The sequence below is a fragment of the Synchiropus splendidus genome, chromosome 19 (assembly GCF_027744825.2).
Source record: "Synchiropus splendidus isolate RoL2022-P1 chromosome 19, RoL_Sspl_1.0, whole genome shotgun sequence".
Lineage (NCBI taxonomy): Eukaryota > Metazoa > Chordata > Actinopteri > Syngnathiformes > Callionymidae > Synchiropus > Synchiropus splendidus.
The window spans coordinates 15,681,826-15,709,244 of NC_071352.1; the positions used below are offsets into that span (position 1 = coordinate 15,681,826).

At 47.3% G+C, this 27,419-nt stretch overlaps 1 protein-coding gene across 6 annotated transcripts in view; it reads left to right on the forward strand.

Moving 5' to 3' along the window:
- The first annotated feature begins 560 nt into the window (after positions 1-560).
- LOC128751664 (thyroid hormone receptor alpha) overlaps positions 561-27,419 on the forward strand; it is a 36,459-nt gene continuing 9,600 nt past the window's right edge. For 2 of the 6 annotated variants that reach the window (XM_053852864.1, XM_053852867.1), the window contains exons 1-3: positions 561-706; positions 13,425-14,199; positions 23,680-23,903. In XM_053852864.1, the coding sequence (XP_053708839.1) occupies positions 23,848-23,903 (56 nt within the window). In that variant the 5' untranslated portion in view covers positions 561-706; positions 13,425-14,199; positions 23,680-23,847. The other 4 variants (XM_053852868.1, XM_053852869.1, XM_053852865.1 and 1 more) reach the window with 3 other exon arrangements.

Consider the following 27,419-nt stretch of genomic DNA (forward strand, 5'->3'; position numbering starts at 1 on the left):
CTGTGGCAAGTGGGCTCATTGAGGACTGATGTGCAACGTAGTGTGGCCCTCCTCTGGACATGAAAGTCGCATGTCTAGTTTTGACACTAGTTTTTCAGTCTAGTCTAGTCTAGTTTCGCAGACCCTTTCAGAAGATCATATCTGGAACAAGACTGAGAGCCCAGATCTGGTCCAAGGAGGTAGATGGTGGTCATCTTATGGTGTTGTGTCAGTCTTCCTCAGTTGCAGTGAGCCATTTTAAACATTAGAGTTAGCGTCAGATAAGAGACACGTGGTCATAATGACGCTTCTTCAGCTATGTGTTCATCTACATGGATTCAGTATTGGAAGGGGGGGTCACCTGCTACTGACCACTGCCGCCTGATCCTCCTCGCGAGAGCAGCGCTGAGGGGAAAGTGGTCGTCATGTGGAGCCACTGTCAGCGGGACGTTCCCCTCCAGTCGTCGTAAACAGACGATTATGCAACCAGGCTGCAGTGCTGTTCTCCGACCGGTAGGGGGAGCCCCCCGAGGAAGCGTCACCGGCAGCGGCAGCTCCACTCCCCCTGACCCGCATTCACCCTCACTGTCACCGGCAGGGGAGGAGGACCGAGCTCGGAGAGCTAATCAGCGGCGGAGACCTCCCTCCCTGAACACCGCGACCGTGGCGTTGACGCTGCCGCCTCCCCCTCAGCTGACAGCGGACCGACGGCAGCGGCCGTGACTCAGTAAGTCGCTTTGTGTTTTCACCGCGGTGGCGCTCGCGTTTAGCTCCGGTCCTGCGCACCCGGGGAGCGCCGCGCGCTGCTGCTCCGAGGGACGGCGGTGCAAGGTGAGTGCTGTCCTCACGCCACCCCGGGCTCGCGCCAGCCGGCCGGCCGGCCGGCCTGCCTGGGCGGTCTACCTGCCGGCCCGCGCCGCCGGCTGCCTCCCGCTCGCCCAGCGGCGGCGAGTTGTGTGGAAGGAGTCAAGTTTAGTTGACGGTCACGGTCGCTGCAGCGCTTCTTACCCATAAACGTCAGAGCACCGCGTGATAGATGAGAAACGTCCGGAGCAGAGGTGTTCCGGACGGGTTCTCCAGGGGCTGCGGTTCTGCTGGAACATGGATCTGGAGCGTATGAGTTTGTTTAGTTTCGCTGTTGGTCTATAAATAGATTCTCCCATCGTTGATTTGCGGACTTGTTTTGGCGTTTTAGAACCAGACCCTGGCGCGCGTGGATCTGGGTTTCCTTCAGGTACTTCACCTGGCCGTTGGTTTGGGGGAAATCTACAGGTCACGTGACGGTTGAACGTCTGGCATGGCATGGTTCCGGCCGGCGGCTGATTTCAATAAAAAGCTGGAACAGATCTGAGTTTGTGTTGAACAATAGAACGTTGTGTTTGGCTCGTCACTGATGTTTGGTCTCATCTGAGGTGGTTTGTTGTGTTGAGTAGTTTGTCTTTTTGCATTGGAGTTTGTTGTTGTGTGTTCCAGTTTGTTGTGTTTAGTTGCATCTCATGGTGACTACTAGTGTGTTGTTGTGTTTAGTTGTGCTTGTCATTGATGTGTTTGGCGTCATCTGAGGTGGTTTGTTGTGTTAGTAGTTTGTTGTTGTGTTTGGCTACTCTGTTGTGTTAAGCTGCATGTTTATGTTCAGTAATTTGTTGTAATGTTTTGTAGTTTGCACTTGTGTTTGCTGTTACTGAAGTTAAATTCATGAAGCTTATCTTCGACCTCCCACACTTGTGTTTTGCACCTGCACATGACTGACCTCTGACCTCTACAAGCGTCCACGCTGAAGCGAATGAATTTACAATATTGAAGCGGTTGATAGTTGCTTTAACCTTGACCTTTGAACTTGACCTTTGGCTACGGTTCAACAACACATTTAGTCTGGGCTGTTTGTGTTGTTACTGGCGCCGAACAACGAAGGAAAGAGACGATCATGCCGGTCAACTGTGAACATGGATGATGATAAATGAAGGAGCGACGCACCGAAATCATCATGAAAACACGAGCTGCTCACTGAGGGAGGGGTCACGATTGTTGTGTGATCTAGCACTCGGACTTCTGCTGGCGTGCGGCTTGCGAATGAATCATTCATGTTCCTCGGAAATGTAAGGAAAGATTTACGAGGACGAGGCTGCAGGTGGGCTCCGCGGCAAGATTTGTGCTGCTCAGCGTGGAGTGATATTGTGTCAGACACCCGCCAAAGCGGCGCGTGGCCTTTTCACTCTGGATCTCGGCTCTGCCAAACCCTGTCGTAAGACCTCCGCTGGAGGTTTGCGCGGATTAGCTGCAGCTCTGCTCCGAGTCTCTAGAGATGCCAGAGCTCCTATTTTTCTTTCACATGTGTAGTTTTTGAACTCGCCTCCACTTGCTCAGTGGCAACGTTTAGCTCGGCAGTTCCACGTCACTCGCCAAGTCATCTTTTCTTGTCGACATGGCGTCTCATGAGTTCAGTCATTCTAAAGACGACAACAGCTTGAGGCTGTATTCTGTTCAAATTTGAACCCGCAACCTCCACACGTTCTCATCTAACCAGTTTGGAGCGCAGCTCAAGGTCCTTCCAATGTCACTGAGGAGATGGTTTCTCTGGAGGATCAAACTTGGTGAGGATCTTCTTCTGAAGTACCAACACAGAGCGATTAAAAGTTTCTGAGGGGAAAAGGATCCCATGAAGAGCAAATCCCTGGCCTGCTCAGCCGCTCTATATGCTCCGTCTATATGTTCTAAGCTGCTGCTTTGTATGCCAGCAGCCAGACATGACCTCCTTTGACGTCCCTCCCCGAGCCCCTCCCCCACCGGCTGCAATGTTCCCATACTGCCAGCCTGCGTTCCGGTTTTCTGAGGTTGAGGCTTAATGTATAGCGTGTGGAGGTGGGAGGGGAGGGAGGGGGTGGCGGGAAAGAAAACAGCCTCTCCCTCCGGGCTCTGACAGAAGCCGGTTACATAACTGTTCGTGTGGAGGTGGTCGCGGCCGTCGTCCCACCGGCTCTGCTGACGTCACTCAATGTATAGAAGGGGTGGAGGGAGGGAGAGGGGGAGGGAGGGGCTCCACTCGTCTTTCCAGTCTGGCCGGACGAGGAAGTGAAGCTGCTGAGAAGACAGGAGAGAAACTCCAGCAGGAGCTCCACAATACAGTGCAATGTCTTGGTCTGGAGGAAGTTTATGAAATACCATACACATTTGATGCTTAAAAACAAGTGAAGTAGAAAAATAAAACATGGTAGACCTGAGCGTCTCTGGCGGCACCGTGGTTGGAGAAGGCTCGACAGCAACCTCCCCATCGTGGTGTGAACACACTCCAGTCTTCTGACATCGACCTGGAACACTGCTGACATCAGTGCGGCGGCGGCGGCGGTGGCGTGACCCCTCCGGCAGAGTCACATGGCGCCAGCGCGGTTCTATTATGTGGCTTTATGAGGACTAAAGTGGATTAAAGAAACGAGTGGAGCACAAGATGTACATTCAGCCGTGTTTACTGCACAACGCTGCGTTCAGGCGCGACCGCTGCCGATGCTGGGTCATGTAGTTCTGTGGTACGGCTGTGGCCCGGGTCGCATCATAATCAGTTTTGCAGTCATGATCATCTGTTTGCTGTGTTGCAAGACGACCTGTGCACTAAGGTGCATCCTGTAGCGTGGCCCGGGAAGTGATGTGCTCTTGATGACCCCGGGGCCGACAGTGACCTCTTGACCCGACCGTCAAAGCGCTGTTGGTGTGACATACAAATGGTGCCATTACAGGTGTGTTGAAGTGTGTGTTGGGACCAGTGTGTGGTTGGACTCCAGACGTGTGGAAGTAGCATCTTTGTTAATGTTGTGCAAGTACTGAGTTGTATATATGGTTTTGCCGGTGTTGGAGGGGGACCACGAGTGGATTACTTCTATTATTATTTATTTATTTATTCTTATTTTCTTCATTATGCAGAAGCACCTTCCTAGTTGGTGGGATCCTCGCTGACATGAGCAATGAAGCTTTTTGGATTCTGACTCAGATAAGTTGAAAAAATGTAGTACACATGCCACTCCTGAAGGAGTCGCTGCATCCCTCCGTATCTTCTCGCAAACAACAAAGAAGACGCTGGCTGCCATCTTTATGTTCTGGTATCGTCCTGATTAGCACCACATGCTCATGGTGTACAGGTTTCTAGCTAGCGCTGGTTGTATCTGGGTGTCATGACTGGTATCTTGAGTGCCATGCCTTTTTTTCATCGGTGGTCCCTCCTTCCTGACTCTGTGACACGGATCTGGGTGCCGTCTTGTTTTGTGAGCTCTCGCCTGAAGAGAACAGACTCTGTCACAGCTCATCCTTTTTCCTGCTTATTCTTAAGAGCAAACTTGTTTGTAAGCAGTGCTGGCGCTGAGTCGCTTCTGGGCGCGGAGACGGGACATGCTTCTCTGCGGCGGGAGCATTGATTCGATTGGAGTTGTGAGCTCTCGCCATACGTTCGTCCTCCTACAGAACAGGGCAGGTCAGCCTGGGACAGTTACCCTCTGACCGCTCTTAAACAGATTTAGACCTGCAAAGATCCCAGGACTGCGATGACGCAGTCGGTGTTCACCAGGGGAGCCGCGAAGAAACACTGGAAAAGTCCCAGAAAAGAACAATTAAAGTGAGCTAAGTGAAAATGTATTGAAGCTTCATCAATTTAAGGGGAAAATTATACAGCAAAAGGTTGGGAAAACCACATGGAACTAATGAAAATAGATATGAAGGAAAAAATATTACAATCAGAAAAGGATTGGAAAATAAGAAAAATAATTTTTGTTTCATTTATTTATATTTTATTTAAAGTAGATTCAAATTAAACTGGTGTTTTGTGGGATTAACCCAGTTCTGAGATGCTCTGTAGCTCCTTGACCCCTCTGACCTTATGAAGTCTCTGAACTGACCGACCTCTCCCACCCAACCCGTCTGTGACCCCTGAATGGCATTCAATATTATTATCAAAACTATAAAACCGGATTGTGACAGTTTCACGCCAAATAAATCAAATTTAAAAAAAATACAAAATAACAATTTTGTTCTTAATAATTTTTATTGAGAAAAATATTTTTCAGGAAAAAAAACATTTTACTCAGAAAATATAAACAATAAATATAAATGATATAAATTAAATAAAAATACAGTGTAAAATGTCAACTGATAAAATAAAAAATTGGAGGTTATAGAAAAATAAATGTTGAAGTAAAAATAATAATGACAAACAAAAGTGGAAACATAAAACTAGCATTACATTGAAATATTACTGAGGAAAAAAATTACAGGAAAAAAGAAAAATGAAATAAAATCTAAAATGCTTGTGCACGCCTGCCCTCCCTGTGCTTATGTGGGTTCCTTCTGTGCACTCTGGTTTCCTCCCACAATCCCAAAGCCTTGTATAGCGTCGGCAGTTGTGTGTGTGACTGGGTGTCGGCCCGAGTCCGTTTGTGGCTGGGAGATATGAACCATGGCGTGAACTCTCTCTGGCTCCTGCACTGACCGGTCTGACTCGGCCCCCAGGAACATGTCTGTCACGGCCGTGCGCTCGCTCGACATCACTCTCTTAATCATTCTGAACGTTAGCATCCAGAAAAGTCCCAGTGGGGGTGCCTGCGGTTCTGACCCGACTGAGTGACGGCCGCTCATGTGGCCGCCAGACTCTGCTCCACGTGATGCAGCAGAACTCCGCTTGTTGTTCTTATTAGAGGAGCATTAGTCTGAGAATGAAACGCCACTAAACACACAATCTGTGTCTGTGCCACTAATCCCCCTCAGATTCCTCCGGTGCCCACGCTAATGCCGGGCTTTGTGCTCCCACGAGGGCCCGGTCTGTGGAGCTTCCAGGTGGTCGGCTTGCCTCCAGGACAACTTCAGTCCGAGTGTTTACACAGAACCCACAGCTCTGCTGAGAGGAGCAGTGGTCGCTTCATGACCACAGGAATCGAACCGTAGACCAGCGGGGGCCGACCCCTGCAGGTGAACTGATCCGTGATGGGGTCGTGACCCAGCAGGGAGGACTTCCCTTCCCAAACGCTTAGTCTCAGAGGTGGAGGAGCCAGGCCGGCGTCAGGACTGGCACAACAGGAAGTGGCTGACCATGACATGGGAAGAGCTTTGCCTGAGGTCACTGGTCCAGAGCAGAGTGGGACTCGAGAACCAGGTCCCGTGGAGCCCAGTGAGATGGGACCGAGTCAGAACTGGAGGGCCCAGATTAGATTTGTCATCCATCTCTGCCCAGGAAAGTGAAAATTAATGACTGAGTCTTCGTAATGAGTCATAATACTGCCTTACATACTGGTGGAAGAGGCAACAGTTGGAAAAATGTCTGAGGAAAAACTCCTCCACAATAAGAGATACTTTTGTGGTGTTTGAGTTCGTACTGTAGATCGTGTCCTTCACCTCCAGCTGGTGTCATCAAACCATGTGACTCGACTGTGTTTCTGTCGCCTGCAGCTAAAACTTCCTCACATGTCACTGGCTTAAAGGAGTTAATCCTGCCGCCTCTGAACCGTCGGCTCTTTAGGACTCTTTAATTGGCTGCTTTGGGACTTTACAAACTTTCTGTTGTGATCGGCTCCGTGTAGGCGTTGTTGGACTTCAAAAGCGCCTCGATTGAAATAACCCGATTAATGGCCGGATGACGGCAAACACAAGCTTCGCTCAGCGGCGAGAACAATGTGGGATCGATAACCAGCCGCCAGGTGGAGAGTCATGATCTTAACAATGCTGAGCGGCCGCTAAGCTACGTGGGTATGGGGACACCTGTGTCCTGCTGAGACGGACTTGGACACTGAATCCCGGGTCACACCTGTTTGAGTCCCACCAAGGCGAGAGTCACTCTTCTTTTCTTCAGTTTGTAAAGTTGCTAACGTTAGCGTAGCTTCTAGCCACAGATCATGAGGCGCAGATTCTCCGCGAGGCATTTGAGCAGCGGGAGCTAATGGAGCGTGTGTGCGCGTGGACTGCAAAGTGGTCGGCCCCCCGCTGTCAAGGAATCGTGAAGACGACCGCTGACGGTTATTTGGCCCCATGGCTCCTGCTGAGCTCCTGTTAGAGCGGAGATTAGCGCAGCTGCGGGAGTCACACTCAAGACGTTCTGACGAGATCCAACTCGACACGATGTTTTGTGACATGTCGGGGAGTGTAATCCGAGTTGATGTAGTTTAGAACCGACTCTTTCCCTTGATGTCCTCTACCGAGAGATGCTCCGTGTTCCTGGCACTGAATTTAGACATCATTTCAAAATCAACCCAAATGTTCCGTTGTCATGTTAGTGGCAACAACCTTTTCTGTTGTTACCTCTCCACTTTCCTCTGACATGTAGTGGGCGCGGCCCCCTCTATCGTCCTTGCTTCTCCTGAGTCTTGCAGCCGGACGACCCTCTGTATGATAACAACCGGCCCAAATGCGCGGTTCCTCACATCACAACGCCGCGCCATGATAAATTGATGCGAAGCTGCAGCTGTCTGCCAAGTTCGTGACGACTCAATTATTCAGCGCTTTGATTTCACTCAACTTTTGTTTCTGTTTTTAGACGCACTCATCTTTCATAATTCAGATTCGCTGCTCTGACCAATCGTGTGGGAAAAGAGGGCGCCGTTAACCTACATAACCGCAGGAAGGAGGGACGCACCGGAGCGTTTGCTCACTGTGACAGACAGGTGGCACAGCCAAAACAAAGATGGCTTCCCCCGGTAAACACAAACACGAGTGTTTGTCTCTGTTTAAACACCAGCGCTCAGGGCTGCGCTGCATCGCGGTCAGCTGCTTATCTGCTGTTGGGTCAGCCTTGGTTCTGGACGCCTCAGTGGTTCTGCTAATCCGATGTGCTGGGAGAGTGTGTGTGTTGGCATCCTCGCCGACGGGTTCTGGTCAAAGGTGCTTCCCTTGTTGTGACGTGTGTGGTGACCCGAATCTGGTGCTGTTGCTTCTGTGAAGCAGAATGTTCCCTGATCAAAATACAATTAACTTCGTGTCGTGCCTTTTAAATACAACACAAATCGCAACCTTCACTGTTCCCTCAAGATATAAGTCGTTCCCTGTTGACAGTAACAAGATGGAAGGTTCCCTGTTTACATGAAGAGGTGAACACAACTGTTCCCTTTTCAAATTAGCTAACTCATTGCAGAATGTTCAAGAATAAGAAATGTTCCCTGAACATTGTTCCCTCATCATTACTGACTGAGAATATTGTGACACAGCTCTCCCTGAACCTTATTGTACGATAATAACAACATTCTAACTTCCCTGTTCACTCATAACAAATGAAATGTTCCCTAAACGCAGGGGACTAAAAGTAGTTCCCTAGACAATGTTTCCATCCGTTTTCCTAAATGCAGTGTTCGATAATCATTGTTTACTAATTGAATCGGAACACACAATTATGATTATTAACCAACGCACTGTTCATTAAATACAGGGCCCCTGATTCACAACATATTCACGACACCCTCATGTTCCCTAAACACAGCATGCTGAACTACCGCTGCTTGAATGCATCACAATATTCATGCTGACGCTACAAATACGCACATTAACAGTACCACTAAACTAAGTCAGCCAGACTGTCTCCTTTGTTGTTGTCATTTACAAGTACCAGTCATAATAATAACGCCACAAATTGTGAAGTAATCACGAGTCAATAAACAAGTGACTTGACTCCTAATCTTAATACCAATCTTAATACTTGTCGTGTTTTATTGTCTTCGTGACTCGTCCCGGGCTTGAGTTTCTTTGACTGGCCCCCGACTGCGGCACCACTGGTTTGACTGGGACCCTGGAGCACCTTGGCTACACTTGCGTCATGCTTTTTTTTGCGGCTGCTGACAGCTTCCTGTTGGAACAGGAAGTGAGCATGTGACGAAGAATGTAAGTTGCTGCCGGGTCAGGGAACATCAGAAGCAAAGTGTGGAGAAGATGAACGAGCGTGGGACCATTTTGTGTCTCCGACTTTCTCTCATGAATTGGTTTTCGCTGACTCGTGGATTTGGCGATGATCAGTGTGGCAAGGAGGAAGTATTAGCGGACAACAGATCTGCTGAGTCATGCTCACCGCTGCCAAACATGGCTCAAATGTGACAGGGGAATGTTGGAAGGTTCCTTGCAGAACACTGAAGTCCCAGCATGCATCTGGTCAGCAGTTCCGGCCGACAGCCCAGATGCTAAGGTGCTACGCTAGTGCAGCCTCAGTAAAGGCAGAGCTCTGGACGTCAGTCCTGATCTGTTTGTGGACGTTTGCGAGATGCAGTTATTGATTTTTCTTGCGCGGTGAGATGGCATCTGTCCGGGGCGTGCGAGAACAGAAGTAGCTTATTTCTGCTTCGTTTTTCTGCTGTACTCAGAGCAGCGTTTTATGATTTTGGCAACGCTCCAGCGAATCCATGTCCATCGATTTCCTCCCGTCCTCCTCCCTCCTCCTCCGCCTCATCCTTTTCTCTGATTGTTTTCCAACTTCCTCCAGCATCTCTCTCCTCTTTGTCCTTTCTTGTCCAACGGCGTCCTCTTTTCTCCCCTTAATTATCCCGCCTTACTTCTCTCCTCCACCTTCCCAGCTCGCACTCCCCTTCCTCCCCTTCAACTGGGATTTTGGCCCAGCTGCTGGCAGCGCTCGCCGAGCTCAAGGTCACATATTGCACTTTCAGTCTCTCACACACACGTATAGAAGTGTGTGTGCTGTATATATTAAGCTCTCTCCACCCAGACACACAGCATCGTGGTGTGTGAAGTATTCGCCTTCATGCAGCTCCGTGTGTGTGTGTGTGTGTGTGTGTGTGTGTGTGTGTGTGTGTGTGTGTGTGTGTGTGTGTGTGTGTGTGTGTGTGTGTGTGTGTGTGTGTGTGTGTGTGTGTGTGTGTGTGTGTGTGTGTGTGTGTGTGTGTGTGTGTGTGAGAGACTCCTTGTTGTTTTGGCGAGGCAGCGCCACACAAACGCGTCAGAGGATCCACCTGTGAAGACGTTTTCACGACGCTCTGAGCAGATTTTTCAGATGTTTTGCTCCGTTGTCAGCAGACCGTGTCGTGAGAAGGTTCTCTCGCCTCCTCACTAACCCACGTTGGCGTGGCTGTGGGACCGGTTCGACCAGTTTCGTGCTCCACTTGGCTTGTCAGCTTTGTGTCGAGAAACGGCTACAATTATGCAATCCACCATTAAACCCAGCAAATCAAGTGACTCGACTCATGAAGGAATCGTGCGCTGAAAGTTAAGTCCCTCCACATCACATCGCTGCAGAAAAGAAAAGATGCTTTTCTCCAGTGACTTTGCACAACCGCTGTCTTGATGCAACAAATTGCCACTCCTCTCTATGCAGATGTGTCTTAACACAAACTTCGGGGCTCATTTTGAAGGTATATTTGAACTTTGCTGGATATCATGAAACTCCGACCACTTTTGGTAAATTAAGTGATACCTTCAATAAATGACTTGCTAAGTAAATACACATTTTTGTGGAAGATGTCGAATCCAAAAGGATTAGCTCTTCATAGAACAGAAGTTACATTCATGAGTAGTAACATGGATGTAACTTCTGTTCTATGAAGAGCTCTGAAGAGGGTCTCATGTCTTTAGTTGTGAGCTCAACAGTCTGACGTCCAGATGAGTGGCTGTATACGAGAGTGGCCATTCGCCACGATGCCACGACTGCGTGAGTGGACGTCCTTGTCAGTTGACGTCCATGTGAGTTGACGTCCATTTGAGTTGCCGTCCGCATGAGTTGATTTCGACTTGAGTTGACGTCTTTCTCACTTGACATCCACGTAAGTTGCCATCTGTATGAGTTGACATCCGTGTGAGCTGACATCCACATTAGGTGACATCCGTGCGAGTTGACGTCCACATGAGTTGATGTCCATGTCAGTTGATGTCCGCTTATTAAGTCTACATGAGCTGATGTCCACTCGAGTTGACGTCTGCATTGATTTCTACTTGAGTTGCCATCTGTGTCTCTTGACATCCGTGTGAGTTGACGTCCACATGAGTTGACATCCACGTGAGTTGATGTCCACATGAGTTGACATCCGTGTGAGTTGACGTCCACATGAGCTGACGTCCACATGAGTTGACGTCCACATGAGTTGACATCTGTGTGAGTTGACGTCCACATGAAGTGACGTCCACATGTGTTGACATCCGTGTGAGTTGCCGTCTGTGTGAGTTGACGTCCATGTGAGTTGATGTCTGTGTGAGTTGACGCCTGTGTCAGTCGATATCCACTTATTAAGTTGGCATTCACATAAGTTGACATCCATGTGAGTTGACGTCCACATGAGTTGACATCCGTGTGAGTTGACGTTAACATGAGCTGACGTCCACATGAGCTGACGTCCACATGAGTTGACATCCGTGTGAGTTGACGTCCACATGAGTTGACATCCGTGTGAGTTGACGTCCACATGAGTTGACATCCGTGTGAGTTGACGTCCACATGAAGTGACGTCCACATGAGTTGACATCCATGTGAGTTGCCGTCTGTGTGAGTTGACGTCCATGTGAGTTGAGGTCCACATGAGTTGACATCCATGTGAGTTGCTGTCTGTGTGAGTTGACGTCCATGTGAGTTGATGTCTGTGTGAGTTGACGCCAATGTCAGTTGATATCCACTTATTAAGTTGACGTCCATGTGAGTTGACATCAACTTGAGTTGATTTTGGTTGACTACTCATTGGACATCTGTGTGGTCAACTCACAGACAGATGATCCACTTTAAAGACCATTCTTGATGTGTGAACTTCAAGCTGTCACTGATATTCCGTTGTTCCTTCTCTGAAATAAACCTTCACAGGTTGGAAATGTAACTGCTCTGGTGGGTATATGTAGCCTCCTGGATGTGATGTAAGACTTGACGTGCCCCGTCAGTAGACACACATCCATGAACACGCCTGGTTGCTAGTAGATTTCCACAAGCAGAAGAGTTGAGTGAGTTCATTTGAACCGAAGTGGAGTCGTGGTGACGTCGGCTGTGTGACGTCGACTTGTTTGTTTACTCCGATGCAACACGGAAACGCAGATGGAGGAAGATTAACCCTGTGTGTGCGTGTGTGTGTGTGGGCATCCCCACGACAGCCTGGAGCTGCTTTACATTCAGAGCGAGCACTGAAGGTTTCTTCTCCTCCAGAATGCTCCTCTCCTGCCTGTCGGCTCTCGCTGCACACGCTGCGTGTTGTCATGGTGTCGCTGCTGTTCAGCTCTTCACTGTGAGAAGTGCTGGATCCTGATGCCTCCATGCTGATGGTGGTGGTGTCAGCCAGACAAGGTTTGGCTCACAGAACTCCTGTTTGTGGTTCAGCAAGTTATTTTTATCACAGCCGTGCAACTCTGCGGATTCGACTTGATTCTCACTCCATCGTTTTAATTGTCTTCCAGGGGAATTGCCTGTGTGTGTGTGTGTGCTGGTTTAGCGATTCTTGTGAGGACATTTTGCCTTATGGACACATTTTTGCCTGTCGTCACCAGTTTAAGCCTCAGTTTGAGGATGAAGACTTCATAATGACTAGGTTGTTATGGTTAGGCTTAAGTTTGGTTAAGAATCATAGTCAAGTTTAGCCATTTATTTAGAGCAAAGGTGGGCCGCATAAGAAACTGTAACGGTTGTGAGGGGCCATCATCAAAAGAACGGCAGCGATGGCGACGAAACATAACGGAAAAAAATCCAAAATACACACTTCAGTAGCAAGGACAAAATGAACCTAAAAAGATCAAATGTAATTCAGGATATTAACAACTGTAAATAGTTCGTTTTTTGTTTTATATGCAATTTACTTTGGATATAAATCAACGATGGACTACACGTCCAAGATAATAAAATATTTTCAGTATTCCTTCAATATATTTTGAGGAACAAGAAAAACACTAAAATGAAATGAAATGAAAATAAGAAAATTATAGTCTTAAAACAAGAACATCCTATATTTACTGCTGAAGTGGTGGTGTAGACTAAAAGAGAACAAACAAAAGGAAGAAAAATTAGTCTTAGTCTTAGTCTGACGTCAAACGGACCACGAAAATACAGCCATCGGGCCGCATATGGCTCCCGCACCACACTTTGCCCTTTCTGATTTAGAGGGTTAGGTTTAGGGTTGTGGAAAGGTCGATAAAACGTCCCCACAAAGATAGCATTACAAGAGTGTGTACGATGGCTTTTAGCTAGGATTTTAAAACAGGACATCCATAGCCACGCCCACATGCCCACACACCAAATTTAGGACATCTGTCTGAAAAAGACATCCAATTTTTCACGTTTTGCAGTTCAGATGCACCCCTAGCTAAAGGTCTGTTGCCAACCCAGGCTGGAAAAAAGCAGGGGTCGAGGGCCTTGTGTGGTCCTCTGATTGCTACTGTCCGGCCCTTGTGAAATTGAGAAGCTCTGTGGTTTCGGCATGAGGTGGTCCCCACGTCGACCTTGAGGACCCCCACGAGTCAAAGGTCATTCTTGAATTGACTCGGACGTTAACCAAACTTATCACTGACTTTCTCTTCCTCCACAGGTGGCGCCACTCACTCCCCTTTCATGTTAAAAGGACGCGTCCCGCCGAGCGCCCGTCAGATGGACGCGGGGAAACCACCAGCATTCTTCACTTTGTTCTTCAAGAGACACAAGACGGAAGAGAACACGGGCCACAGCTTCACCTCGGGCCGTCCCATCCCAGAAACTGCTCTCTACCTCGACATGAAAATCTAAAGTCTGCTCTTATGTTTCTGGCGCAACACTTTTTTGTTTTGCTCATTTACCTCAGGGATTCTCTCCCACTGCCTACCTCCGCTACCGAACCGGCCAACTCAGTGACAGGAACACACCCGTGACCTCTCACTGCTGTTGCCTTGACAACCGGAACTGCCTCGCACGAGCTCCGCCCCGACGGAGATCACCAGCAACTATCTTGGACCTCATGTCATCTGCCAGCACAGACCTACTCACTGCCTAAACTGACCTGTAGCCTTGGATCTCAGCACGTCACAGAGTAAGCTAGGCGACAGCCTTAAACTTCTCGACACAGGAAACCAACGATATACCTCAGCTGTTCTCCAGGGACAGAAGGGAAGTCTTCATCCACTCTGGCACTTCATTCGAGCATCTTCCATTTGCCTTAGAGGCTCCAGTGTTGGCCAGTCCTCCAGCACCGCTAGCTCTGAGCTTCCTCTTGAGACTCTCTAGAGATACTTCACTGACCTCACTACTTCCTGTGGGGGGATTCTACGACCAGCAAAACCTGCGAAAACCAACAAGAACAAGGCCTGAAGAGACTTGAGAAGAATGCCCTGGTGAGTCCCTCATGTTCTTATGAAGGGTGTGACCACGAGGGGACAGTGTTTCGCAGTACTAATGTAATTTAGTGAGCATCAGTAGCACTGTGCTAATGGTGGAGGTGACTGCAGTAGCAAACTCGCTCAGCGGGTGGATCACAAATACGTGGCTGTTCCCAGGTGGCCCCTCCTCCCTCCCTGTCTGTCGGTTTCCTTGTATCACTAAGTGACATTTAAACGGCATTTCTGCATTATTAGATGATGCACAGCGAAGAGTGGAGATTAGACGGACAGCCGCGCGACAATAAAGGTCATAGCCAAACTTTCAAATAAAACTTCAGCGAAGAAACTTCAGCGAAGATGTGAACTTAAAAATCGCGACGTGGGGAGAGTTTTCATCAGTGGGTGAAGTGTAACCTTCAGCCGAGACGCTAATCCTGTTTCATTGCAAACCTGCGTTTCATTTTAGAGCCACAGTGGGAGATACGGCGCGGAGCCATCGATCGCTATTAAATAAACACCCCCACCCCTCCGACCCCAGCCTCCGCGCATTTCCTGTCGCTGCCTCGCTACTGCTGCAGAATCCTCAGTGATCATCACTTCAGAGCCGACACTTCACAGCATCCATCTTCTGATACCACCTCGCATCCCTGTGACGCTCGTGCCTCTCAACAGCACGTTTTCATTTGGTGATGGCCCTTCAATTCTTCTTCTTTCACCACCTTGTTGACCTCCATCGTTGACTTTTACTGGTCTCTCCATCTTTAACAGCCCTCATCCTCTCCACCGTCTTCTTGCTATTCTTCTCCCTCCCTTCTCCTTTATTTCCCTTTTTTATTTCCTTCCTCCTTCACCACCCCTTTGTCCTACTTTTCTCAGGTCTCCATCTCTCCATCCTCTCCGTCTCCATCCTCCTTCTTGTTCTTCTTGTTCTTCCTTCTCTTTCATCTTTCACCACCACCCCGTCCTCCATCATGTTCTTTTTCTGGGTTTCACCATTTAGAACATTTGTGCTCTCCTCCTTATTGTTCTACTTCCTCCCTTCATCTCTTCTTCTTTTGTCTTCCTCCTGCTTCTCTTCCTCTTTCACCACCTCATTGTCCTCCTCCATCGACTTCCTCTTTTCTCTATTCCTGGTCTCTCTGTCTCGTCCTCTGTCCTCTCCAACTACTCCATCTTCTTGTTCTTCTCTTCTACATCTTCTTTTTCTCCCCTGCCTTTTTCTTCTCCTTTTTCTGTCTCTCCATATCTATCTTCACAATGTCCACCTCCTTGTTCTTCCTCCTGCCTCCTTCTTCTTCGCGTCTTCCTCTTTCACCATCTCATTGTCCTCCTCCATCTTCTCTCTCTCTCGTCCTTTCCATCGCCCACATTCTTCATGCATGATACTCGTCTCACTCCAAGTCGTGGTGCGGCGAGACCACTCCAAGTTCCCGTCACTAATTGGGATGAATTAAAAGTCTTGGCTCCAAGTGGTATTTTCATTCTGAGCTAATTATGCTAAGTTATTAGCGAAGAGCCGATGGTGGAGGACGATACGTTTCTGTTGCGGCTGCTAATTGCCTGGCGCGGAAGAGGAGCCCCACATTGTTCGCGCTCCTCCATGAAGTCGGACACGTTCCACTGATGTGATGTCATCGTATTCAACTCGCCTGCCAGAGTTGAAACTGTTCTAATTACCCCCTTCTTCTGTGTCTCCATTTGAAATGACGTCTGAACCGAACATCGGCAAATCCTTCAAGTTTCGGTTCTTAAAGTCGGTCTGAGGTTTTTCTTCAATGAAATTCAACGTAACAAATCAGATATTTGAGCTGCTCTTGCTCGACTCGTCATGCCTGCGACTCCAAAGCTCGTCCTTGTGCTGTGGCGTCTCTGTGAGTCCGTGCTCGTGTCTGGAAGTTCCTGCAGTTGACAGTTTAATGAGAGGAAGACTTTCACATCAGCACCGCAGCCATCGTCGCCAGGATGACTCATTTAATGCTCCACTTCCATGTGCACACACACACACACACACACACACACACAGAGATAACAAGCTTCACTCTGCCCCATGAGGCCTTTAATGTGGCAGAGGAACGCTCAGCAACACACATGTCGCACGGACCGGTCCAAATGGGTTCTGTAGGCTCCAGAGTGAGTGAGATCAGAGGCACACCTCCGCTGGCACGCTGCCGCCGAGCTCATTGGCCGCCGCCTGTGATGTTCTGTGCATGGCAGCGTATCTGAGCCACAGGTGGCAGAGGGAAGGTTCGGGTTGCCATGGCAACATGAAGCAGAGCGGCAGCACAGGATCCGGAGCTGTGATGAGACTGACGATGACATGTCCTCAGAGAGAGGGGGGTGCGAGGCAGGAGGGGCGGGGTCAGAGGGCAGGTGAGGTGATGCTGACCGGACCGGGTCAAGAACTAATCTGGGTCTCATGAATCTGTTTAAATGTTCTGACTCGAGCCGACTTTTAGCATCTGCTTCGCTTGTCGGTGCAGCATAAAGACCAGCCGTAACATTACGAGCACCAGCCCTTGTTGTGATCAGGTGACTCTCCATCTGTGGCCCGATTGGTGCGTTCCTTCACAGTAAAGGCACCGACCAAATGACAACAACACATGAAGCCAAACCCGTGCCATCAATCCTCCTACACTGACGCACCTCTCTGTGAGTTATGACCAGCTGTGTCAGTGAAGTCATCCATCACCGTCCTCGAGGAGGCGCCGCTAACGTCTCTCTTTTGTCTGAATTTGCTCTCGCAGGCAGGAAAGATTAGCTTTAATTGTTTCATCAAGACTCTCCTATTCACCGCTGCGACTTGTTAAACGTTTGCATTCTGTGCAGCGCCGCCAGAAGCGGCAGCTAATGGGACACAACAGCTAGAAAAGGAGTCGGTGCCCTGATGTATGTTTCCACTTGCCACTATATTTCCATCTCTCTGTGAACGCAGAGGGCTGGGGTAGCGATTTCCCGAATAATAAAATGTCCTTCGTCACCTTAGTGGCGCCTCTGCCCCCAGCCAGGGCTGAGATTTGTGCTCAGTCAGCCGCTGGCGCAGCTCTGCGCCCGGCGTGCCAGGGTTCACCTCGACTCCCCGCTCTCATCCGTCAAGCCTGAATAGCTGATGTCAATATTCTGCAAACTTTTCTGTAGAATTGATTCGTCGGAGAAAAACTGTGAGCTCAGACAGAGACGGAGCAGCGGCACATGACCCCACATGTCGCCAATGTTAAAATGTTTTAATAAATGAAGCCAATGTGCAAAAAATAACTAAGTTGACCAGTTAATTTTTTTTTTTTAAGAAAACAAAGTGATAACTTGATGACAAAATGTCAGATAAATATCTTAAATTCTGTGTAGGTGTTTAAAACCAGAGTAAAAACACGAATATTAAAGTCTTTTGTGTTTTCTGGAATAATATTTGAAGTAGATTGATGTCATTATGTCCAAAAATCCAAAAGAATATTCATTACCTGCAAGGAAACACAAAGAAGGACTGCAGACATGTGAAAATAGACCCGTGAGACCCGTTTCTTTTCTGGGTGTGAGAAAATAAGAAAGTTTCGCAGTAAGGTAAAGAATGAGACCTGGTGGACGCCGTGTTATTTCCAGGATTTATTTCTCCATTTTCCCAAATCTGTGGCTTAACTGATAATATCAAGGCGAGATTGGAAGCTGCAGGAGAACTTCGGGTCGTCTATAAGTGAGGGATTAGATGGGGGTGGAGAGGAGGAGGGTGGGCGCTCGCGGCCTTATCTGCCGGTGCCGAGCGAGACCTCGAGGTCAGGCCGATTTTCATCATCGGCACGGAAGCTTCCGGTCGCCGAAGTTGGAGGAGATTTATTGATTTAAGAAGCTTCTCAGCTGTTTGGGTTCAGACCTGGAGTTGGAAATGTTATGCTGCGACCCCAGGACTCCAGAGGAACCTGAAAGACCAGACGATAAATATGAGAAACCTTTCATCTCATATATCCAGTTAGCATCTGAGAATGCTGACTTATTTATCTCAATATCATCATTTTTATCCGTAAATGTCTCTCTTTGTGTTTTGTGTTTTGACTTCTATTCTTGTCAGTTTGCATTTTTTAATCAATATTTTGACTTTCATCTGGTAGTTCTTACTTTTGTCGAGCCGTTTTTTTTGTTAAGTTCTTCAATTATACCTATGAACAGAGGAGTTCGAGGTGGAGGTGGGACTGCACCAAGGCTCTTGTTTGCCATGGTGATGGAGAGGTTGACAGATGAGGTTAGACAAGAAGCCCCTTGGGCGATGATGTTTGCAGATGACATTGTGATCTGTAGTGAGAGCAGGGAGCAAGTGGAAGATAAGCTCGAGAGGTGGACGTTTGCCTTAGAAAGGAGAGGAATGAAGGTTAGCCCACAATAAGACGAAGTCTGTGTGTGAATGAGAGGGAGCCACATGTGCCAGTGTTTAGGAGACCAAGTCAGAGAGGTTAGATGGAGATGGTTTGGACATGTACAGAGGAGAGAGAGAGCCAGTACATTGGTCGATGAAGATGTTGAGATGTTGGAACTGCCAGGCAGAAGGTGGAGAGGAAGGCCAAAGAGGAGATTGATGGAGGTGGTGAAGGAGAACATGAGGTTTGGAGGTTTGAGACAAGAGGAAGCAGAGGACAGGGTGAGATGTCGACGTACCCTTTCCCTCACAAACCTTTTCCCTGCCAACCAGTTGTGTGTGTGATGGAGTGGAGCTGTGGTGATGTGGAAGTACCAGTGCAATTGTTAGGACAAGCTGTGAGCTTGTTAATGCTGCTGCTGCGCCGGGTTCTGGTCTCGTTGCTGGTAGTTCCATCATGTTCAGGGTCAATTATGCCGCCAGCAGACGGACAGACCGATAAGGCCTGCAGTCGCTCATCTGCGGGAGGAAAAGGCGAACAGAAGGTCAGTAGTGTCACGGCAGACAAGGCTGCAGGAAGATGAGCGGAGGAGGAGGAGAGAAGCTGTGGCTGCTCATCACTCCTTCTTTCTCTCCTCTTCTTGATGTTGACACTGTTTAACTTCACTCTGGTAAAGGGAACCATTTGTAGTTTCACCTTTTGTCTCATTATTGAATCATTTTTCATCATTCATCTTCATATTTTCATTCCACTTTTCCTTCACAATTTTGGCTTTTTTCATGTGACCTTTCACCTCCCTTCTCACCTCGTTTTTAGGTTCTGTCTTCAACACGTTACTTCTCAAAAAAACTCAGAAGTATTTTAGGGCTGAATTTCTCAGCACGTCATCTCCTCACGACAGAGACGGAAACATCCAGCAGAGAAAGAGTGTTTCTCTGCCTGTGCATTAACATAAAAGCTCCTCTTTGTTCATGTGTGTCTGTTCACGAGGCAGCCGTGTTTATGATACGCTGCCGCCGCGTTAGCACCCTGATATAGCGGCGTGTCTGTGCGCCATCAGCGCCGTGACATTCTGGTAATTATTCTCTCTGGATCTGCGTTTTTCAGCCGCCGACTGAGCCGAGAAATTCCGTATAATCCGGCTGCTCTTTTTAGCAGAGCAACGTCAAGACCATTAGACGGCGGCCATTAAATCTGTGGCGCTGCGGACGGTTCCCCCGGAGCGATTCAGGAGATCAGATCTTGATGTGGTTTTGATGATAAATGTGGCAGTTAATTAAAAGCACCAATGACGGCGGCGCGGGATCCCTGGATGCGTGTGTTTATGTGGGTCAGGTGGGAGTGGAGCGCCGCACCGACAGGTTTATGGTCGTGATTGAGCTTTCGCTAATTGAAGGACGGTGTTAAGATGCAACTCAGACTCTGGATCAGCCCCTTCCTAACACTTGATGTGCGAGTCACAGCGCAGCAGTATGCGGCCACGTCTGGTCCCGAACCAGGGGCTGCAACTGTCAGTGTTGTAGCATCCCAGCTACGATGTTGCACCTCCATGGTTCAGTGTCCAGCTCCCGCTTCAGTCTTCTCAACTCGGACTGTGGAGTCGTCATTTTAGCGTCAAAAGTACTTTTCTCAGCTTGGTTTTTGATTGTAGAGGAACATTAAAGTGCTTCAGTTGCAAGTCAAACACGTAGGTGTGAACTCAATGAGCAGACAAAGGCAGAAGCGGAAACCAATGAGCATTTTTTTCAGCAGTCTTTTGTTACTTCAACTCAGTAACAACTCACCTTGTAGTAGTTACTGATGGTAACTTGGGACACAAACTGACTGGTATGGATCAGGTCTGCTGGTCACTGAGGTGAGTGTCCTTGTCGAAAGGCTCTTCAAGGTTATGTTGATGGATTTAGATGCTCAACATTCAAGAGTGAACAGAGCCATCAGTCCAGATCGTGCTGCTGTGAGTGCAGTTCACTCGTGGTCACAAGCCCAGTGGGAAAACTGCAATAAGGAGCAACACAATTCCTCTCATCAGATTTTTGCTGACCCATCTGAGCCGTCCAGATGTGAGGGTAGCTGTGTTTCATCTGGCGTCATTCAGCGCGGGCCGCAGGAGTTGGAGCGTGAGCGCTAACCTGGAATGAAGAGCGTGAAGTGCCCGACAAGCCTGTTTGATGTTGGAATCTGTGCAGATGGATGTGAGGATCTGTATATGTTTGAGATTGATCTCCGCGTCTCCTCTGACCTGGCTGCGTCGCGGCCGTCTCTGAACGTGGGAAAAGTACACGTGTAGTGTGAGCCTGCCAAAGCAACCCTCTGATCAAAAGGTTTATCGATTAACCGCGGAGAAACGGTTGTTTAAAAGCGTCTCCTTTCTCACGTCAGCGATCCAACACTAAGTCTGTGTTCCTCCTGGAACTCGCCGACATGAAAGGAGCGTTCCACTCCTACTCAGAGCTGGAGGTGATGCCACGCGAGCAGCAGCTAGCTTGTTAGCGTCGGGAGCGGAGACAAATGATCGTCAGCAAAAGATGCAAAGATGGAGGACTGAGTGTTGACATGGACGCCAACAGGTCTCCATGGTGACGCTACACTGTGGCCTCATGATGTCCTCACCTGATGATCACTGAATATGAACTGCATTCCTGTTGGTTTGATCAACAACAACATCAACAGCTTCAGCTGTTCGCCGTTGTCATAGCAACGCACAGGACGACCTGCAGGCGCACAATAGTGCAGATTTGAGGATTAATAACTCATCAGTTCCACCCTGGGTGGACGCGTGGTTCCCTGGACAACCTGAGGCTGAACTCCTGGCCCTCTCCGCCAACCCTGACCGAGTGAAGGAAAGTTTTTGAAGGTCACTCGGCCTGGTCAACTTCGTGAATGATGAGAGCCGTAGAGAGGAGACGGCCACTTGGCCTCCTCACCCCACTCAGCCGAGCTCCTTGACTGGGCCTCTGAGCGCTGAGTGACCTGAGGTCTCCCTGAATCTTCAGAGATAGGCAATGGGAACGATTCCAAGCTTATTACAGGGTCATTCTCGTGGCCAACAGGGTCTGGACGAGTATGGTCCCCAGCGGGGGTCGCTGGATGACACGTACCTTAAAACCTGCCTCTAGCTACGTGATTATAGCGATTCCTCCATACCGACTCACTGTTGTGTGAGTGTGTGTGTTTGTGTGTGTAGAGATACCAGTGCTTTTTAGATATTATTTTTTGAAACGCCGTGGCGTCTAATTATGATGTAGTCCTGTTGAGTCTCTCCCTGAGTCCAATTAATGTTCAACGTGAACATCGTCCTTCACTCGACGCCCTCTGCTGGTGAGAATTTGTGAGCTTAAAAACCAATATGCGCTTGATCTGCGGTGTTTTGTGTTGCTCAGATGGAGGGTTCCTGGTTCAGAGCTGAACCTGCGACGCTTGTCTCACACTCTGGCGCCCTCTTCCGGCAAACGGTGAAAGTGACACGTACCGGCATAAAAATCTATATAATAATAACATACCCATTGGTTTCATCAAATGAAGTTCTTCGTCATAATATCAGGCATGTATAAATAAAAAATATAACACGCATTTTCAGAATATGCATTCCGTTTTCTGTTAGTTTGAGTGAATCATTTCAATGAAAATGTTTGCGTGTTTGCTTTGCATGGTCTTCCATTTTCACTCATCATAGGCTGCTTTGAAATACCTTCAGTATCTTTATTTCATTTGTATTTATCTTTCTGTTTCTGTGTGTTTTCAACCTTATCTTCCCAGTATCAAAGCGACCGAGGGAACATACTGACATCTTACACTTGGCTCTGACTCCACTGATAACATGACACATGAGCTCCTTGACAATCATCGCAGAGAATAAAAGCACAGCTTCTATGACATGACACTATTATTGATGATCAAACTATGGTATTACTATATTATTCTACACATTGTTAAATCGTTATTCTAAATGCAAAACATTTAATGGGTCATTTTTTCCATAAACATATATTTAAGTCCCAAATGATCACAAAAACCAATGATCTCATTGTAGCTCTTGTATGAATGTGGATTAGATTAGATTGGATTAGATTACATGGCCTTTATGTATAAATTTGAGCGAAATCATCCCCAGTGTTTTTCTGTCCATGGTGTTTTGATCGAGTGATGTCACTGGACCCTGGTGCGTCATGCTAATCTGCATGACTGTACCATATGTACCATGATACTTTGTCCCTAGTCCTCGATACTAGAGTGAAGATATGATGCGTACTGTGAGATTATATCGTGATTGGAAAGTGACATGAAGTTTTTTACAGTTTATTTTACTGACTGTTGAAATGAATACATGTGGGGGAAAAAAACATGCACTTAAAACATTGTTTTGAAAAAAAAATCTATTATATTTATTTTAAATATTTAGTTTCTACCAAAATTGAATATAAAATATTTGCCGTGTCAATTTCTTTAACTTCAGTTAGTTACTTTGATCTTTTTTAGGATTCAGTATGGTCGTTCATTTTTATTCATATCCCCATAATTCAGTTGATTGACTTGTCGTAGTTTGAAATTTTCTTCTGATGTTGTCAGTTAATATCGCCGCCATGTTTTAAAGTGTAGTTTCTATTTAAGCTGCTGATATTTGTGATCGCTAGCAAGGATATTTTAGCATGTTTTTTTTTATTTTGAAAATAACAAATCCATGGTTTTATTTACCTGTTGTTGTATTTGTTCCATCATTTGCTGTAAAGACAAGTTTTGGTCTCAGACACACTGACCTTTATTAACAAGTCACATGACTCGGTTCTGTTTTCATCCTCCTGCCTGTCAACAGTGAATGCTATCAGAAGCGGGTCAGGTCAGGACACTGAGGTCACCTCAGGTCGCTGCTGCCGTCATGACGGTCGCCCCTGTGGAAACCCCAGCGCCCCCTGTTGGCCACCAGAGGCGTGACCCCTGCATATGGTGTTTTATTTTCGCCATTGCGACAATGTTTTTGTAGAGACACAGAATTTTGCGGGTGAAAACATAAAGCAGGCCGTTAAAAATGAATAAAGGCTAATGATCAAACTGAAATTGCCATCACATGACGGCTGTTGTGTAACTTCATATCTGATCACAGTTACATAACTTTCTGTGTTTTACATCGTTTAATCAGATTGTTTCTCCTTCTTCACAGTTGTCCTCTGCTTCTGCCCATGTCCCGCCCACCGCGCTCCCTCCGGCCAATGGCGGCTAAGCCTCTCAGTCAGCGGCCCGCCGGCGACTGCTGAGCTAGCCGCCGCCGCCGCCGCCGCCGCGTTCACGCCTCCGTCTGTGATTGGCTGCTGGATGGGACGGAGTCTGAATGGAGCCAGTGAGCAACAAGCAGGAGAGCAACTCGTCCGAGGGAGACGAGCGAGGGTGAGTGTGTGAACATGACTGAGTGGCCGTGACACATCAAAGACTCGGTCGCACACTTCTCTCCAGCGCTCTCATCTGGCTCCCACAATAACTCGCCATGTTTTTGGAGAAAGATGGGGAGGGGGGGAAGGGCACACACGCTATCCCTGTGGGGACCTCCCATTGCCATGACCCTTTCCCCTGCCGCTCACCCTAAACCGTCCAAAACACATGGCTAACCTGAGCCAGGCCCAAACTTCAACCTTACAAAGTCATGTTTTGATGCCTTCATCCTCAATGTGAGGCTCGTGGGGTCCCCACATTAGCATGATGTTCTGACGAGGACAGTGTTTTGTCAAGAATGGGTCAGAGGCACACACACACACACACACACACACTATGGAAATGAAGATCCGAGGCGATCATGTGACCAACACCGTTGGAGCGAGGTCATGTGGTGGCGCACATGTGAACATTGGTGAGGTGTTTTCACATGAATGACAGCAGGATCAAAGCTCAGCCTCACTGTGGGAGGAGGATGGGAGAGGGGGACCGGTGCACCCACACATTGTCCTTGCCGCTTTGTTAGGGACTGTCAATTCCAAAACAGACTGTAGTAGAACTCTTGTGTCTGTGCTGTAATACAGGTCGTACTGCGTAGTAGGTTTATAATTCATGTCGTCATGTTGACAACTCCTCACCCAGAAAAGAAGCATAAACAACTGACCCTTTGACCTTTCACTCTGCCGTTGCCATGGCAGCAGCTGCATGAAAAACCCTGACCATCACTTGGATGTGGTGATGATGCGCGTGTCTTGTGTGTTCAGGTGGCACACTTGTCGGGGTGCACGTTGGGAGGCGTGGGGGGGCAGCGGCGTGTGGATTATCACTCGGAGGCGGTGAGATTAGGGCAGCGAGGGCAGATGGCGCCACAGGGAGACGAGGGCGGCTCAGAGCGCCTCGATAAGTGACATGAAGCACGGATTGTTACTGTGTGTTTCTCAGTGTATCGCACGTGTTCCTGTGAGCCCTGCCTCATGCCCTCACCCTCCCCTCCCTCCATGACTCCAGTCATGTTCTGCACTCCAGACACACAAACATCAACTCAAAACTCACACCAAAGTCATGAAGAGTTTGATGGTCATAACTGTATAACAACACGACACGAGTCGTTTATGTCTGGTTTAGTTCTTTTTCATTTCTGAATATGTTACTGGACTCTGAATATATCAATGATTGTTTTCATTTATTCAACATTATTTTAAAGAATTGTATTTATATTTTCAACTTTCATATTATTTGTATTATATATATCGTTTTTGTTATTATGTCTATTTCATTTGTGTATAATTGCTCTTCAATAACACATTTATCCGTTATTTTTTTCTTGTATTGTTGCATTTTACATCAAATCTATTCTTGTATCTTAAAAAGTATATGCAAATAATTTAATTAAAAAAAAAACTCCTCACATCCACCAGGAAATTTAGGCTAAAAAGACAACTGCTTTGGTCAGGTGACCCCGGCGCATCCCAAGTTATTCGGACATGAAGCATATTGTTCTTGCAGCATGACCACACCCTGCCCCGGACTTGGAGTCAAGCCGAGCCTTGATCCTGCTGTCATTCATGTGAAAACGCCGTCAACGTTAGCATGTGTGAGTGCGCCGTCACATGACCCGAAGAGCTTCACTGATGCTGGTCACATGACCACCTCTGTGTCTGTCTGTATTGTACAGGTTTTCAATGATCCCTCCTGTTTTGATGAACGTGACCGGGTCACTGATACAAGTGGGACACTGACATGAGCGGGTCATAGACACGAGCGAGTCTTAGACACGCGCGGGTCATCCTTCCTCTCACCAGGCCCTCACTCATGAACGGACCCAAGGTTCTGAAATGAAAAATGTACAACTATCTTGATGAGAGATGACATGTAATGGACTCCGTCGCTTCAAAATGAAATGATTTAAATTATCCTGAAAGAAATATTCATATTAGGTTATTGCTATTATCGAATGTAACATGGAAACAATGAGAAAAAAGAAAATGTTGAGATGAAAACAGAAAAATGAGTCATCTTAATGTCATAACTGATAAATCTTATGGAAGTGCAAAAATCAAGCAATATTATCAAGATTACAGTTTTGTCAGTCAGAATAAATGAGGCTCCTGGAATGATGAGCTGCAAAATGAGCAGAGGTTTCAAAATAAAAGCCCGGCGCCTGCAGAGGTCAGGTTAGCCCAGGCGAGCGCTGCGATGACAGCAGAGCCAGTCCACATGCTCAGACGCAGAGCGGGAGGGGAGGAGGAGGAGGGCGAAGGGGAGTGGACGGGGGAGGAGAGAGAAACAAACAGTTTGTGGCTGCAGCAGAGAATCTCGGTCACATCCAGAGCAGCAGCAGAGAAGCGATGAGGGGAGCGTGGAAGGAGCAGACCTGGTGTCCCGGTGCCGCCCCGCTGTGATCTGACCGACGTGTGAAGTTGTGACAAAGATTCTCAGCCGGAGACTCAGCCAGCGCAGCATCATGCATATCCTGCAGCCGTACTGCATCAACAGGTCGGTGGCTTTTTCCCCGTCGTCATAGAAACCGGATTCTTTCTGTGGTCACATATTCAATCAGATATTTTACTCACATGATCGTCGAGATTTGAGGACGAGGAGGAGAGGAGAGGAAACCGCGTTTCATTCATTCCACTGTATTCAACTGTCATGAAGTGAGGCTCATAAGTTGAAACAAAACAAACAATTGTTATAATCATGGGGAATGGAGTATTATACACATCCAATTTATGTGATGTTAACGCACCATAGGATGAAATGATTAATATGTTGTATCCCATTTAATTGTATTACTATTTGGTTATTTTTTTTTTTTTAATCTTTTTCTACACTTGTGTGCATTGACATTCTCTTGCAAATATTTTTGGAAATATTGGTAATTTCCGGATTCATGAGGTCTTACAAAAAACTAAAGTCATCATATTTGTAAATCTCTCTCTCTAAAATGATGATCATGTGATGAGGCAGGTCAATAATGCTGTGTAAATATATCAGTCAGTTCCGAAACTAATGTTGTTATTGAACATAAAAATGCTTATGAGGTCATTAACACCAATGTGATCAAAACATGGATAAAATAAAATTCCTAAATAAATTGAAAGGTTTGTAATGCGTGAATGACAAAATAAAAAAAAGATCGAGATCGAGAAGAGATTTAATTGGACGTTATAATGATTAATTGAAGAGAAAAATATTTATCATACTACATAAATGCCAATATTTGGAGTGGTTGACAATTGTGTTTCTACAACAAATATGTTTTTTATTATTTCCCGTTTAAAAAGAATTTTGAAGTAAAATTGTAGGTAAATAAATCAAACATTGCTTGATATAATGATGCGGTTTGTCATTGAACATTAACACTGGCCAAATACAGGAAAAACAAAGGTAAAGGAGACATTGAGATGCAAATATTAAAGGGTAATTTCATTCATATTATAGGTTATTATATTCCATGAAGTTAACAGAAACAAG